This window comes from Condylostylus longicornis, unplaced genomic scaffold, assembly GCF_029603195.1.
Source record: "Condylostylus longicornis isolate FDR11 unplaced genomic scaffold, ASM2960319v2 ptg000028l, whole genome shotgun sequence".
NCBI classification, from domain to species: Eukaryota; Metazoa; Arthropoda; class Insecta; order Diptera; family Dolichopodidae; genus Condylostylus; species Condylostylus longicornis.
In genome coordinates, this window is record NW_026577997.1 from 82,850 (window position 1) to 98,529 (window position 15,680).

The window sequence follows — 15,680 nt, forward strand, 5'->3', positions numbered from 1 at the left end:
CAATTCAATAAAACTTTTAATTTATTGGAGAATAAACATTCTCCAAAGTGGTAACTTCGATAGACGCATTGAGTAGTATGCGGCATATAGTTGACAAAAGAAATTTTAAAAACCAAAATTGCTACACGGCAGCCACACCCAAATCGCAATTCATATACCAAATGTGTGGTGTTGGATCTAAGATATTATTTTAATTGTTTTCCCGTTTCTTGTAAACATTATATTTTAATATATAATATTTCTATATATATTATAATTGCGTTCCGTTAACGTGTTCAAACTGCTTATGAGTAACAAAGTGTGAGCGCAACTATACTACAAATGTGAAGAGTTACATTAGTTTTTCCGGTATATGGAAACAGTACTTCTGATTTACAACAAACCGAGTTATTTTAGCATCAGTTATAACATTGCAAATTTTATTTTTTATTAAATTTACATTTTAACTATATAAAAAAAATTATTATGCCATTAAAATAAAAGTTATGTTTTATTCATATACTGAAAAAGACCGATCCATTTACAACTACGTTCATAAGTTCATCATGTACTAGTTTGATCACGTTACAACTTTGGTTTTCCGCACCGACAATTCTGTAATTTTCATTTTCGTACGCGGCAACGTTTATATTGACAAATTACAATTTGGAGCAATCATCTTTAGTTCTTTCAGTACTGCCAAACATAAAAATTGTATTGCACTAGTTTTTGACTCTTTAAAAATTTTGACTTGACTAAATTGTACTATTTATTATAGTCAAGACTAAAAAAATTTGTATTATTTTTTTATTACTTTGTATTTAAATGTACCATCTGGTGATGCACCTTCAAAATTTTTGACTGTTGATATTTTTTTCTTAAAAGAAACTTTTCCTCAAACAAATTTTATCGAGGAAAAATCAAGTATACAAATAACACGATAAGATGTGATTTATACCAAAATGTAAAATATATTGTAGGGAGATTCCCTATAGGGAGATTTTGCACAGAATACAAATTAGTGAATGAATAAGGCTGAATTAGAACTACAACTACGACGTAATAAATTGATTTCAGCAAATCATTTGGAATAAGAAAAAAAAAAACGTTTCCACAATATTATGATTCATTTAAATCCTTTAATTAATAATCGTTCACTTTGATTTTAAATTTAAGTTAACTGATACTAAGATACTTTTAAAATTAATTGTTTACAATTTATTGCTGATTGGTGCTTTCACAATATTACTCATTGTCTTGCTACTTCCAATTTTGACTTTGCTACTCAAGTGAATTAAAAGGTCTGTCTGGGATAAAGCATGAAAAAATTTTAAAGAGTTTTCATTTAAAAAATGTCTGGAATAAACCATGAAAAAATTTTAAAAAGAGTTTTCATTTAAAAAAAATAAAGCGGACGGAAAACTTGAAAAAATTTTATAAATATGTGATAAACGTCAAATCTCAAAGTATTTATAAAACATAATCAAATATTTTCAAGTTATGCAAAAAAGCGAAAATTTTGATTTTGAATTATAAAAATGTGAGACTTAGAAAAAACCCGTTTTGAATCCATTTTGTTTATTTTATTTTTAATTAAAAAGTTTTAAAAATTGTTTTTCAAAAATAGTCTTCTGACATAACCAAGAAAAACATATGTTTCGACAGCTGTAAGATTTGAGAAGTTTTTAAAACACTAAATTTTACTTTAGACTTGAAAAAACTTTAAACATTGAGAAAACGAAAACGTCATCATTTTCACTCTTTTTTGTCTTTCCAGATGCTTTGCAAACTTCATAAAATTTTTGAAAACTTTCTTATACCTGAAAAACCAGAAAAAGTTAAAAACAATTTTTTTCGGAGAGAGTAAAAAAGCCGTCTTAACAACTAGTTTTTATTGATTTGCAAATACACATATTAAAGTCTAATTAATACATTTGTTTTATTTAAAGACTTGGTTATACTATTTATAAATTGACAACTTACTTGATAACCAAATATGTTCCACTTTCACTATGTCGCGTTTGTTAAAACTGCAACTTTTACTTTGTTTATATGGCGAATCGAGTAGTTGAATTAAAATTTCAAGTTAAGTAGCGCTCACATAAACGCTAATTCGAAATCCGTTTGAAGTCGATTTCAAGATGCATATAGGTTAAACTAAAAAAATTTAGGGTATGTCAAATATCTTTACTGCATACAAAGTTTTCAATTCTTATTGATTTATAATGTCGTTACTGCATGTGTGTACGGCTTCAACTATTATTTTATATATTCAACTACATTAAATAAGATGTTATATTTAAAAATAATAATAATAGAACAATCTTATTAGCTTTGTTTTGTAATAAAATATTTTATTTTAAAAATTTGTAAATGAATACATATGTACATGCATAAGTCATGTCCTTTATTTAATATTCAATAGATTACCGTTAACTTAATCAGTCGATTTGTATTGTCTTTTGGAAATAATTATTTTTAATTTATTAATAATAAAGGTTCTAACTAACAATCAATCATTGCAATATTCAAAACTAAAAAAAAAAATACAATTAGTAAAATTTTGTGCATAATACAATTTTCCAATTGAAATACACTATGAAAATTTGCATATCAATTTATATTAATATAACTTAATTATATTTGAGATATTTTCCCTACATATAAAGAAAAACAATAGTTTTTGCTATATTTTTTAAGTTTAAATTGCGGTGGCTCCTATTTATTCACAAATATTTCAAATGAGAGTTCAGATTTCAAAATATTTTAATGGTGTTTTTGAAAAAAATTTACATAAGAAAAAATAAAATGCAAACTTTTAGCACTTTATGTGCAAATTAATTGTAGCTTTATAGTTCTTACCTTAAGAGCAGCATTTTCAGAAATACACAAGATGCAAGTTTATAAACGAAAAATTGTTTAAAATAACATTGTGTTAAATTAGTTTTTTGGATTTAATTTTTTGCAGTAAAATATACGGGTAAAAGTAGAAGCCAACAACAACAAAGATTAAAACTGTGCAAATTTACTTGTTCTTCTTTTTACGTTATACTCGTATCTCTATTAATTTTCTAAATGCTAATTTATAGCAATAAAATGCCATAAGAAAATACTTTTCTTATGTTTCGTACCATGGCAAATTTAATCTTAAAACTATTAAAACATTGTCTATAATAAATATAATATATTAGATTTAATAATTTAAACTTCTATGCTATTGAGACTTCCGGAAGACATATTTTTACTTAAATTACTCGTATGATTGCGAACAATATGTGTTTGGCGAATTCCTTTTGGAGATTTTCGTATCTGAGGACTACCAGGAGCTCCAACATTTTCATTGCAAGAAGTGTGCCGTGTAAGATTAATTCGTAATGAAGGAACTCTATTAGTTAAATTTTCTATGGGCAGAGCGTTATTATACACTGGGGGAGATGGAGAGTAATGTAAGCTACGATTGCTTTTATCTAATATTCTACGATTAAAGTCTGGTGTAATAGGTACTTGAATAGCAATATTGTTCAAAGAACTTTTATATTGAGAACTAGTTTTTTTTGCGTGATTGTTTGTAAGCTGCTTATGCAAAATTGTGGGGGAGTTGGTTGAATTTGAACTCGCCTTATTAAAATGATGATAAGGTGAGGAGCCTCTTTGATGTTGTATCTGTAAATAAACGTTGTAAGTTTTTATTATTATATTTTAATATTATTAGAGTTAATATGTATTTAAGTATAAGTATTTATGTAAAATATATTTTTTGTCAGAAGCTTTCGCAAGAAAATATGCTTCGAAAACCTGTATAAATTTTATTTCTAATATTTCCTTAATTTATACATGTACATAATATGTCGCAGCTTATTAATTTAAATTTTAATGAACAAGATTTTTTGAACTATAACCATTTTTTGAATTATACTCTTCACCTTGCCTATAAAAAGCTATTTTTGAAATTTTTTTTTATTTCAAAAACAGGTAAAGTACATGACTGCCAAACTTCACGCAGCAAACTTTATTATTTTTCAACTATTTAGTACTAGTTTAAATTATTAATCACGGGTACAATAGAAAACAAGAACAAATATGTAATTTAAAAATACCAATCTTCCTACAAACGGATTAAAATTTCTCTAAAGATGGAAAAGATAAAGCCTCAATTATGAACATGACCTGATAATCAAAGCAGCACCCTCATCCGCCGAACGAAAAGCACACTCTGGAGCCGACCTCACAAGACAACACAATTCCCTGAAATCAGCTGAAATAGCCGTGGCAGCTCTGTCAAAGCGAGCGAACGAAACCCTACTACAACCGCTCTCAAAAGCAAGACACTTAGAATAAAATCTTTAGAATAATAATATTAAATTAGCATCCGCCCTAAAATCACGACAAACCTCACCAAAATACTTAACTGATTAATGTTCCTTTTTAGCAAAATAAATCAAATTTGTAATATATTTGTTTATAATTGATACCAATAATAACTTAATAGCAAAATTTCAACGTTTTTTTGACTAAAAGACGTAAAACCAAAATATATGTTAGTAAATAGTGACTTACTTTATCTCCGTCGTGAGCTAAAGGATTTGGGGTTATGTTCATTACTCCGTTTAACCTATGATTATTTTTATGCATAGAGGGCACTAAATGACCATCAGCTTGAATGTGATCTATACGTGGCTTGTCTTCTTCTAAAATTAATTTAAAATGTTATAAGGCTTCATAAAGTTGTTTTTTTTTCACTTCACCATTTTGAAGATCACTTTTTTTCCATCTATATAAAACAAATAAAAGTACTACAGCTAATAAAATTAGTGCGCTGCCGCCAGCTGTCCCAGCAATAATTATAAAGTAACTTTGTTTCTCAATGGTTTGATGTTCTGGTACAATATTAATATTCTTAATGTAAGGTGGAGAGGTAGTTATTCCTAGAGAATAGTCAAAAATATTAGAGAGTAAATAAAGTCATCAAAATGGAATACATACTTGTTGTTCTTCCTGTAAGTATTGAACTAAAATCTGAAGCTGCCGATAGAGTAAAACTTTGTAGTTTAAACTCATAAGCGGTATTTGCTTCCAAGTTGTCTACATTGAATTTTCTAGTTCTCATACCTTCCACCGTCTGCTTGGTATATTCTCCAGCTGATAAGACTGATCTATAATGAACATAAAATCCCTCAATGTAAATATTATCTGGGTAATCCCAATTTAATAATATTATGTTTTCGGATATTCCTTCAACAGTTGACAGAACAGGGGCTGGTAAATAACCCTTATCTTTTCCAAGAGTTTCACCACTTTGCAGAAGAAATTTGCCAGTGCTTGGCCCTTCTTTATTGTCATTGTTAGAATAAACAGCGAGAATTCGAAATCTATAGTAACGATCAGGTTGTAGTCCAGAAACGGGAATTGTAAAGTTTTTAACTTTGTTATCGCGTTTTCCAAAAGAAATTTCTTCATTTGTTGTTTCCCAATTACCGCGTGATGTTGTCTTGGATCTATCAAGCATTTTGTATTGCACTTTGAAGAACGTAATTTCTAAACCATCGTTTTTTGGAACAGACCAACGTAGCATTACGGAGTCATCACTTAAACGGGAAACACTTGGTTTATTTGGTGGAATCATAGTTGCTATAAAGAATCAAAATTAAAAAAGCTTTGAATTTATTAAAATTTACAATTGAAGAAAAATTTGCTGAAGCGGTTTCCATATATTTGAATTTAAAAATTTCAATACATATTTTTTGTTACAATACATAATTTTGCAGCAACTTTACCTTCACCTGAAACATTGTAAGTTTTTCAAAATTGATAATTTTACTTTAATCTTAAATCTAAGTCGTAAAAAAATATTACAGACATAATAGGTCGGTCTGGTATAACGAATTAGAAATACTAAAGGAAGGAGCATCTTGAAAAAACATCGAAGCCTAATTTTTTCTAGTTGTCTCTTTCTTTGCTCTGAGCATTGTCAAAATCGTAACAGGAGCGTATTTATTTTTCTTATCTGACCTCTACTATAAAATATATGTAATTTGTAAGAAGGATAAATTAAATTGTTCTTTTTAAAGTAAAAACTAAAAAATATTTCAAAATATTTTTTCATTTATATCTGTAAAAAAAAAGTAAATTTAAACAAAACTCATTATTTTTTTTTTCTTTGAATAAATTTATTTTATGAAATAAAAAATTATTGAGCTGCAAACTTTTTAATAATTCCAATACACTTTCTTTTTATTTCATAACTTCGGGGAAAACAGTAATTATATAAAAAAAGACCAAATTAAAATATTGTATATATGTATGCTATATTTTATCAAACACAAACTAATTTTGCTTAAAAAAAATCCGGTCCTGGTAAAATTATGTCATTCGAAGTCATTTTTATTTAAAACAAAGCAAAAACAAAAGTTTTTTTTGAAAAATTAAAAACTTAATAAAATTACAAATTACGAATTAATCAAAGTACTGTTGAATAAATATTTCTATTAATTATTGAAATGAATTATAATTCACGTGTATATGTTGTAATAAAACTTTTTGTTTTTACAAATGAAAATAACAATTTAGAACTATACACATATTTCTTTTTCAACAGATTTTTTTTTGTTTTTCACTTGTTAAATTTTTTATTAGTTTTTATAAAATAATATTATTTTTTAAATATTTAATAATTATTTATAAATTTTTATTTACAAACTGCACTAATTTTATAAACAAAATGAAAACAATTTTCTTTGTTTACTTTTTATGTAACAGCGTGTAATTTGCTATGTAAAAAAAACAGCAACATTTGGCATTAATGTTGATTTCAGTTTGACAATGGCCGAAGCGAAGAAAGAAACTTATCTGAAGTTTTTAGCTTCAATATGTTTTTTTTTCAAGATACGATTTTTTAGTGAGTATAAGCGAGATAGAAACAAAAATGTCCCTTTCTTTAGTATTTCTTATTCGTTGGTCTGGTATAAGAAAGTTTTTAAAAACTTTTAAAAACTTTATAAAGTTTTTGCACGCAATGCGTCTGGGATAATACTTTTTGAACAAAAACGAGAGAAAATGATGATATTCTCATTTTCTCAATGTTTAAAGTTTTTTCTAGTTTTTTAAAGTAAAATTTAGTGTTTTAAAAACTCTTAAAATCTTACAGCTGTCGAAACACATGTTTTCAAACAAAATTTTTAATCAGCAAAAAATGATTTTTCAATTAAAAATAATTTCATTTTATTTTAAACAAAATGAGTTCATAAATGGTTTTTTCTAAGTTTCACACTTTTATAATCCAAAATCAAAATTTTCGATTTTTGATATGACCAAAAAATATTTGTTTATGTTTGATAAATACTTTGAAATTTGACGTTTATCACAAATTTATAAAGCTTTTAAAAGTTTTTTCAAGTTTTCTGTCTTGTTTATTTTTTTTAAATGAAATTTTTTTTTTTTCTTTTTGTGAGAAATTTCGTCATTTTTTCTCTTTTTAAAGTTTTTTCAAGTTTTATCGCAGACAGATCTAGTGTAACGGTACGAAATGCTACGTCAAATTTAAACATTGCTGATTAAAATTAAAAGGTATAGATTAACTTTGAACATATTTGAAGCTTTAATACAAACCGGAGATATTATTAAATTTACTAATTGTTCTTGCTTTGATTTTACAATAAAAAATATGTAAAAACAAAATCTAAAATTATCATTAATATGAAATTTTATAAAAAATTTATTTGAACAACAAACTTCAAGTAAATCAACTTTCATTCTTTTTTTTTGTAAAATATTTCATAAAAAGAAAATAATTTTGTTTTTTTTTTTAGCACATGTCATAATGCTAGAAAAAATATGTAAAACATATCTATATATTTTTATATTAAACAAATTTGTAATCTTTTTTTAGTCCGAGTTCCTTCTATCTATACATCATATTATAGATTTATTGCAGATAGGGATAGCCAGATTAAAATTAAATAAGTATGTCCCTGCTCAATCCAAAGATAAATACAACTAAAAAAAACGGACTTTAATTATTTTTCAAGATACTTTCTTTTAATGTTTCTAATTAATCAGACATTAGCATAAAAATTTACTTTCACTTTTTCAAAAAAAAAAAAAATTTTTCCTCTATTTAAGTCTTATTTATATCTAACCAACCGCGTTAAATGTAAAAACAAAACCAAAGCGGTGTCTATAGCAACGGCAGATAATTTCCGTTATTAACTCCGGTTCTTTAATAGAGTTTCAAATTTAATAGAGCGAAAAAAATTTTAAATATATTGATTTTACACGCTGTCTTATAGATTCTGAATGTGTGCATAATGTCTCCCGATTTTTAATAATTTTGATACAAATTCCATTCATTACACATCCCTGGAACTTGTTTTTAATTTTTGAAACTTGCTTTTGACAGCCATTTTGTATTTCACTCATACACTTCACTCAGTAATTAATACATTTTTCTGAAAATTAAAATTGAGAAGAGTTAAAATGTGTAAAGAACTCGTAAACTCAAGTAGTTATTATTTTTTGACATTTTGACAGCTTTTTTGGAATATTTTTTTATTGAAAGAGTGAAATCAATTCCCGTAAACAAAAAAAAAAAATGACAACAAATCTTGAAACTAATCAAAACACAACATTAATTGGCTTGAATATTATGGAAGGACACAATGCCCCCAATTCATCAACAAATCGATTTACTAAGGAAGAAAAACACATACTTTTCCAACTTTTTTTGGAAAATGAAGATATTATTGATATCAAGCAAAGAAAATCTTGTCCCAAAAAGCATATATCAATAAGAGATTGTTGGAATAAGATTGCAGATGAATTTAACAACCATCCTAGTACTACTACCGTACGTTCTTTAAAACAAATTCAAAAATTTTGGCTAAATGCAAGGTAAAAAAAAACGTAAAAACTTTTCCAAAAGACACTTTCATTAGCAAATTTTTAAAAAAATATTGTAAAAATTTTTTTAGATTACGTAAAAGTTACCCTGGAAATAATGGAACAGCAAATTCAAATGGGAGCAACGAAAATTCTAAGCGTTTAAATATTGTTGAAAATGGTATTAATGCAAACAACATAAAAACAATAATTGCACATGCTCCTTCAGGCTCTATAAACTCTTCTTCAACTTCGATAAATGCGCCGAAATTGATTAGGATTACCCCGCAAACAACCAAAAGTACAGGTCCTCATCAATATGAAAATATTAAATTTGAGAAAGAATGTGAAACTGAAGAGATCGAAATGGTTGCTGCTGAAGAGGAAGAAGAAGATTTAACTCAAGAAGTAGAAATTTCCACGTCTTCTAATGATGTTAATATGGTTGAAAATGAATCACAGCAATATAGTATAGATCACATTAGTGCTGAAAAATTAACGCTAAATGATTTATTGGAATTTAAAAACAGTCGTCCAAGAGACGAAATTGTTCTTCAGATTAGGACAACAGATCCTTTATCAAGCGGATCTGCAATCACAAATCACCCAAAAGATTCAAATAACACGCAATCTTTTACAACGTCATATCGTATAGCCCACCCGGTAAATCAAGCAACTATTATACAAGATCATCAGTTTCAACAAAGTCAATCGCAAAATCAAACGCAACACGTTGCAACACAACCTGTACCTCAAAAAATAATTCAATCACCTCAAACGTCAACACATTCACCAAATTTTTACTCTTCCACGAGCAATCAAAATAATATGTGTTTTAGACCTTACGAAAATATCGAAGATAAAATCAATTATTATCAGCTCAAAGAAGCGGAATTAAAATATAAAGAAGGCCAATTAAAGATAGAAAGAATGAAAATTGAATTACAAAGATCAAAAGATGAATTAAAAAATATAAAAGAATTACATGCATTTAGAATTAAAGAAATGGAAATAAAAATAAAAATTTTAACGGAGGAAGAAAAACGTTTAAAAACTGCTTCAAAAAAATAATAGATTCAATAAGCAAAACTTTAAATACATTTTTCAATTTTTGTAAAATAATTAAGAAAGGTTTTAATTTTATTTAAAAAATAAATAAAAGTATAAAATATTATTAAAGAAACTTACGACTTTTATGTTTTTTCTTCTTGGTAGGCCTATGCTCTAAGATCGACTGAGTTGGAAATTGTCCAAGAATTGATGAATTTACTTGTGTAGGATTAACTTGAAGCAAATTGCTGTTAACGGTCTGCGAAAAACAAAAAGCAATATTATCAATTCTAATTCATTTTATGTTTGCAAAAATTTTATTATTTTCTCGCCCTCACTTTACATTATTGAATTAGTTTTTTAGTATTAGAAATAATGGTACTAATTTTTCTGATTTTACCACAAAAAGTAAAGTTATATAATGACTTTACCACAAAAAGTACTATAAGAAACTTATAGTTCTGTCAATGATTTTGAAAATATAAAAAGCTTTAACGCGTTTGTGCCGTTAGCCGTTATGCAAAGAATTGCAGATTAAAATATTTATTTAACAGCTTCCTGAATATCATTTATTGTCTTATCTTATTTTTATTCAACTCGTCTATAAGTTACAAATGTTGACGCCTTTGTATATTAATGAGTTTGGAATACTGGTTTTGCAAAGCAACGCAAATCCGTAATCTGAAATCACCTCTAATACTTAATTTCCAGTGAATTATTTGATTCTGTTTTTTACATTCATTCATTTCAAAATATCAACATTATATAGAGGTAATCATTCTATCGCATTTGACAATTGCCTTTTTGTCAATTACCTCTTTTACAAATTTATGGTCTTTCAAGTTTATTAGTATTGCACAAGAACAGTATTGATGCACCATACTCTTCTTTGCAGTCACAATATGGTAATATAGCTTTTGTCGTATACATTTTTCCAAGTGCTCTCGGTAATTTTTTTCTAATTCTTGTAAGGAATTTTTTTCAAAAACTTTCTTTCTGATATGATCACGACCATAATATTATAAAAAAAATCACAATATACGAGTATAATCACAAAATATAAACAAAAAAAACACAAATCAACATCATTATTAATTAAAAAAAAAACTGATACATTATTACAAAAAAAAAAAATTATTAAACCAAAAAAAGAAAAGGAAAATGCCTACCTCTCCTGCATCATTTTTGGCAAAACATTGAACTATTCCAGCGTAGGCCTTTTTCATATTTGATATGATAATACTACCTTCATGATGAGTAATCGTACTATCAGTCCTGGTGTCCACTCCGTTGATCATCCAATACAAAACTGGCGGAGGAGTTCCTTTTGCCTGGCATTCTAATTCCCACGGAAAAGACTCGTTTGCTAAAGAAAGGCCTGGGCCTCTAACTATGGTTGGTTTTTGTAAAACTTGCAATTTAACCACATGAACTAGAACAGGTAAAAGTCCGTTATCGAGTCGACATGTATAAGTTCCATTGTCCTCAGGCTTTACATCAATTATCTGCAGGCCATAAGGAAATATTGTTGTTCTATTATTGGGTGTATAACTGCTAAAAATTTTTGGACTGCTCCACACTGCTTTGGGGTTTGGATTTCCTACACCAGGACATTCCAACACTATTGTTTGACCTGGATGAGCCAAAACTTTAGTCGCGGGTTGTGTTAAGAAATATGGGGGCATTCTTTGTGTGTAATCAACTGTGAGGTCAATGGTGTGTTTCAATTTTATTTCTTGGCCGGTAATTGAATTCATTGCAGAGCAGGAATAAATACCGGTATCTTTTGAAGTTACATTATTTAGGACCAAAGACCCCGGTGGCCAATTAGAATCAATTGGTATCACAGGTATGTTGTTTTTATAAAAACTCCATACTGGTGCTGGATTTGATACAATTGATCCACACTTAATAAGAAGGCTATTTTTCGGTGCAACTTTCCACTTTGAAGCTTCATCAGGATTTTGATAATTCCTTAAGACATCATTTTTGTATATTTCATTTATAGTAGCCAAAGATAACTGAGCTGCTACGGACGCTAGAGCTGATGTACCAAACCAAGCAACGCATTGGTATTCACCAATGGTTTCAGGTGAAACATATATGCGTAGTTTCGACATATTATCATCATTTGTAATATTATTTCCACTCTGTAAATTGACTAATTTTAAAAATGATTAACAATAATATTTACCTACCATTATTTGATATCCATGAAAATCATTCGAAACAGAAACGTGACGGAATCTCCATTCTATATTATCCGGAATTATATTAATTTCACATTCAAATAACACTTCGTCACCATTTGGTGCTACAGTTGACTCCGGAGAACGTTCCATCCAAACACCAAATTTTGTATCATTTGTTTTTGAAGGCAAAGAACATGTAAGGTGCATAATTTGGACAAAAATATATATGTAAATAATCGAGGTATTTGAATTAGATTTGCGTCTTTGTATCAAAAGGTTAACCATGGTTGCGCAATAATCTTTTTTCAAGAATTTTTGAAATAACAAAACTAATTTCTACAATACTTTCATTTAAAATTTTAGACATCAAATTTTTCTGAAATGAAATAAAAAATAAAATAAGAAAAATGTGTCTGCTTACGTTGGTGCGTACAAACATATGTACAAATGTACCTACATACAATGAGGAATTCGATTGCAAATAAGTATACAAAATCTTTAAATTTTTTTTTTTTATAACGAATTCCGGAATTATGAGCCTTACAGTAGTAAAGGTACCTATTTAATATTCAATGCCTGTCTAGGTATAAGCCTAACTTTCATCTAAATCTAGAATATAGAATGGAGGATGTAATTAGGCTGGATTCTATCAGCTTAAAATCTTCGACCTTCCGCATTATATTTATAAAAGCTCGTAACATAATCGTATTAATCGCTTTATTCATTTATTTAAGTCATATATTTTCAAATACACACATTTGCCTACATACATACATATGTATGTATTTTGATTTAAAAATTTATTTTAAAATTAAATTTCATATAAACAGGTGGGGGACTACATTGTAAATACATATGTATTACATATATTATATACTTATCTTCGAGCTAAAGCCTATTGAAAAAAAGGCACACACCAGATTTCTCCTGCATATAAAGTGCTACAAAAACAATTGTAACGAATTTAAGAAAGTAAGAATTGAAAAGAAGTACAGTCGGGTCTCGGTATACAACGTTTTTTTAAAGATTTTTTTTTGGTTACCTCTACAATGTTTTCTTTAATGCCTTTTTCTGATTTACGTCCAATAATTTTTAATTTTTTTTTCTTATTTCGATAAATTATGACAATCCGAAGAATTATTAGTAAATTTTTTTTTTTATCTGCGATACGGAAAGGAATAATGTACTTTTTTGAAAAAATAAAATGCAGCTTACAATTTTAATGTGAATATAATACATGATATACATCGTGTTCTATATGTTATTGATTTTTTTTTCAAATTTTTCGATTTTATTTTATATCTTTAAGTTTTACGATCCTAAATTTTGGAACACATCTGGGACGAAAATTGAGGAGTGTACATATGTATATGTGATACCTACAAATATCATTTTTAACCAATCTAAATTTAGATCTAATAAGGTGAAATAAACTTATTGCAAATAATCTTAAATTACCACATAAAGTGCCTAAAGATTGTTGCTTAATTTAAGTTATTACTTTCAAATATTACTAAATTGATGGTATTAAGTTACAAATTTTACACTTTTATCAGAAAATAAAAATGTATAAAGATATCGTAAAGTAACTAATATCAAAGTTTATAATTGTAGAAATCTTTGTATTTGTTTTTCTTTTAAATAATCCAAGAAGACAAATTTCAAGAATACCTACATATCCAGTAATGTGATAAGGTATGGGCTGCCTGGTCAGAAATTCCTTCAAAGAATTAATTAGGTTGGTAGGTACGTACTGACATTTTTATTTTTCATTGTTGCATAATGGGCCAAAATTGCATTTAATAAAAAGAACAGTAAATATCCTAGCATTGAAATTTACTTGAAATAGTTACTAAAATTAGTAGATTAATTTTGCTTTTTGATAAATTTGAAATACATACATATGTATGTAGTTGTGAAAATAATTTTTTGTGAAGAACCTGTCGAAATGCTATATATTAAAGGATATTTGGCTTATACATAACCTATATTATCAACCCAATTAAAATTAAACATAAGTTCAAACATTGCAAATGAGCAATATAAATCTTCATTGATGTACGTTTTTATAGCTCATTTGATATGAATAATTATGCACTTAATATATAATATAACAACTATTATTTATATGTTATTCTTGTAAAACAAGATTCCATATTATTTGGATTTCACCTTTTTTAATTCAACAATTATTTGTGCTGAGTATGTAAACCTTTTTGATCTCAATAAAATTTTTAGTTAAGTACACTGAGAACATTGAGGAAAAGATAGCTTACAAACACCTACACACTTAATTTAAATTTTATATACTAAATAAATCTTAATTTTGATATACAATTTGTGAAATAAAATTAATGAAATAATTAACTACCTTATTTATAAACTGAAAAATCTAAGTTTTGCTTTGTCCCTTAAAAAAATGTCTATTTGATTGCGATCTTAAAATCAAAAAATTTATTTTTTATTAAATAAACTACTTATGTTTCGTATACATATCTTAATTCATCTCGACTAAAAATTTTTCTTATAGATTCACACTTTATTATTTTAATTTTATTTTAGTTTTGAAGTATATTATCTTAATTATAAACATATGTATGATTATTCATTTTAATGCAAAACATTACTAACAAGTAATTTGATCAAAACCACGATCGCTACACTATTTTATATTTTTACAGCACTAAATTCTTAAATGCAGAAAATTAAATATTCATTCCAGTGTTACCAGCTGATAGAAATTTTTTTAATGTGAATATAATGTTATGAAAGGGAAGTAGAAAAACCAAATTTTTTGACATTTATCTCTCTCTTGTTTTTTAGAAAAGTCAGCGAATTTTATTTAATTTAATTTTATGTTTTAGAAAAGTCAGCGAGGCTGGTACAAAATGTAAACAAATAAAATTTTCTAATTTAAGATTTTTTATATTTTATTTTTTATATAAAAAGTGTTGAAAAGGGATTATCAAAGAGGAAAAATTAATGACTTTTGTTTCAATTTGAATATTTTTTACAGACGTTTCAAATAAATATTTGAAAATAACTTTCAAACAAAATATGTTAACTTGTTTTTCTTACACATACATATTTTATAATAAAGCCAGATAAAAGAAACGTCCCTATTACGATTTTGACAATTCTCGGAGCAAAGAAAAAGACAATCAGAAAAAAATTAAATTCAATGTTTTTTCAAATCTCGCTATTGTGGATAACTATCATATATTTGTATATAATTTTCGAGTGAGAAAAATTATTTGATATTGCGTATCTCGTTTTTGTACGCAAAATTTATTCACTGAATTTATTTATTCTCATTTTGAAAATGAGACGTTCAGTTGATAAGTTAAAAAAAAGGAATAATCTAATTAAAAAAATGAGTAATCTAATTGAAAAAAATAAATATTCATTATATAAACAAAGAATTTTGGTTTTAAAGTGAATAAAAAGTGAGTAAAAAAGCGAGATACACGATTACTAATCATGTTCCAAATTGTAATTTCAAATCATAATATTTTTTTTCGGAAAATACCTCGCGAGTTGACGGTTATTGGAACAAATTTTAATTAGTCAGCCGTGGAAAAGACC

At 26.9% G+C, this 15,680-nt stretch overlaps 2 protein-coding genes across 4 annotated transcripts; one reads left to right on the top strand and one right to left on the bottom strand.

The window, feature by feature from the left end:
- Nucleotides 1–1,840: 1,840 nt before the first annotated feature.
- LOC129607651 (interference hedgehog) lies at nt 1,841–14,756 on the bottom strand. 3 transcript variants are annotated; one of them, XM_055518793.1, is made up of 8 exons: nt 14,467–14,648; nt 12,102–12,471; nt 11,073–12,053; nt 10,042–10,162; nt 4,963–5,607; nt 4,725–4,904; nt 4,537–4,664; nt 1,841–3,642 (listed from the first exon to the last, which is right to left on the bottom strand). In XM_055518793.1, exons 2-8 carry the CDS (start codon nt 12,378–12,380, stop codon nt 3,181–3,183), a joined length of 2,796 nt encoding a protein of 931 aa, XP_055374768.1. In that variant the 5' UTR covers nt 12,381–12,471; nt 14,467–14,648; the 3' UTR covers nt 1,841–3,180. The 3 variants fall into 3 exon arrangements, with proteins under 3 accessions (XP_055374768.1, XP_055374767.1, XP_055374766.1); XM_055518792.1 differs by lacking the exon at nt 14,467–14,648 and adding an exon at nt 14,727–14,756 and having other exon boundaries at nt 1,842–3,642; nt 4,537–4,667; XM_055518791.1 differs by having other exon boundaries at nt 1,842–3,642; nt 4,537–4,667; nt 14,467–14,644.
- On the top strand, nt 8,431–10,034 carry LOC129607652 (regulatory protein zeste). The gene is made up of 2 exons (XM_055518794.1): nt 8,431–8,865; nt 8,946–10,034. The coding sequence occupies exons 1-2, from the start codon at nt 8,567–8,569 to the stop codon at nt 9,922–9,924; spliced, it is 1,278 nt and encodes a 425-aa protein (XP_055374769.1). The 5' UTR covers nt 8,431–8,566; the 3' UTR covers nt 9,925–10,034.
- Nucleotides 14,757–15,680: the final 924 nt, after the last annotated feature.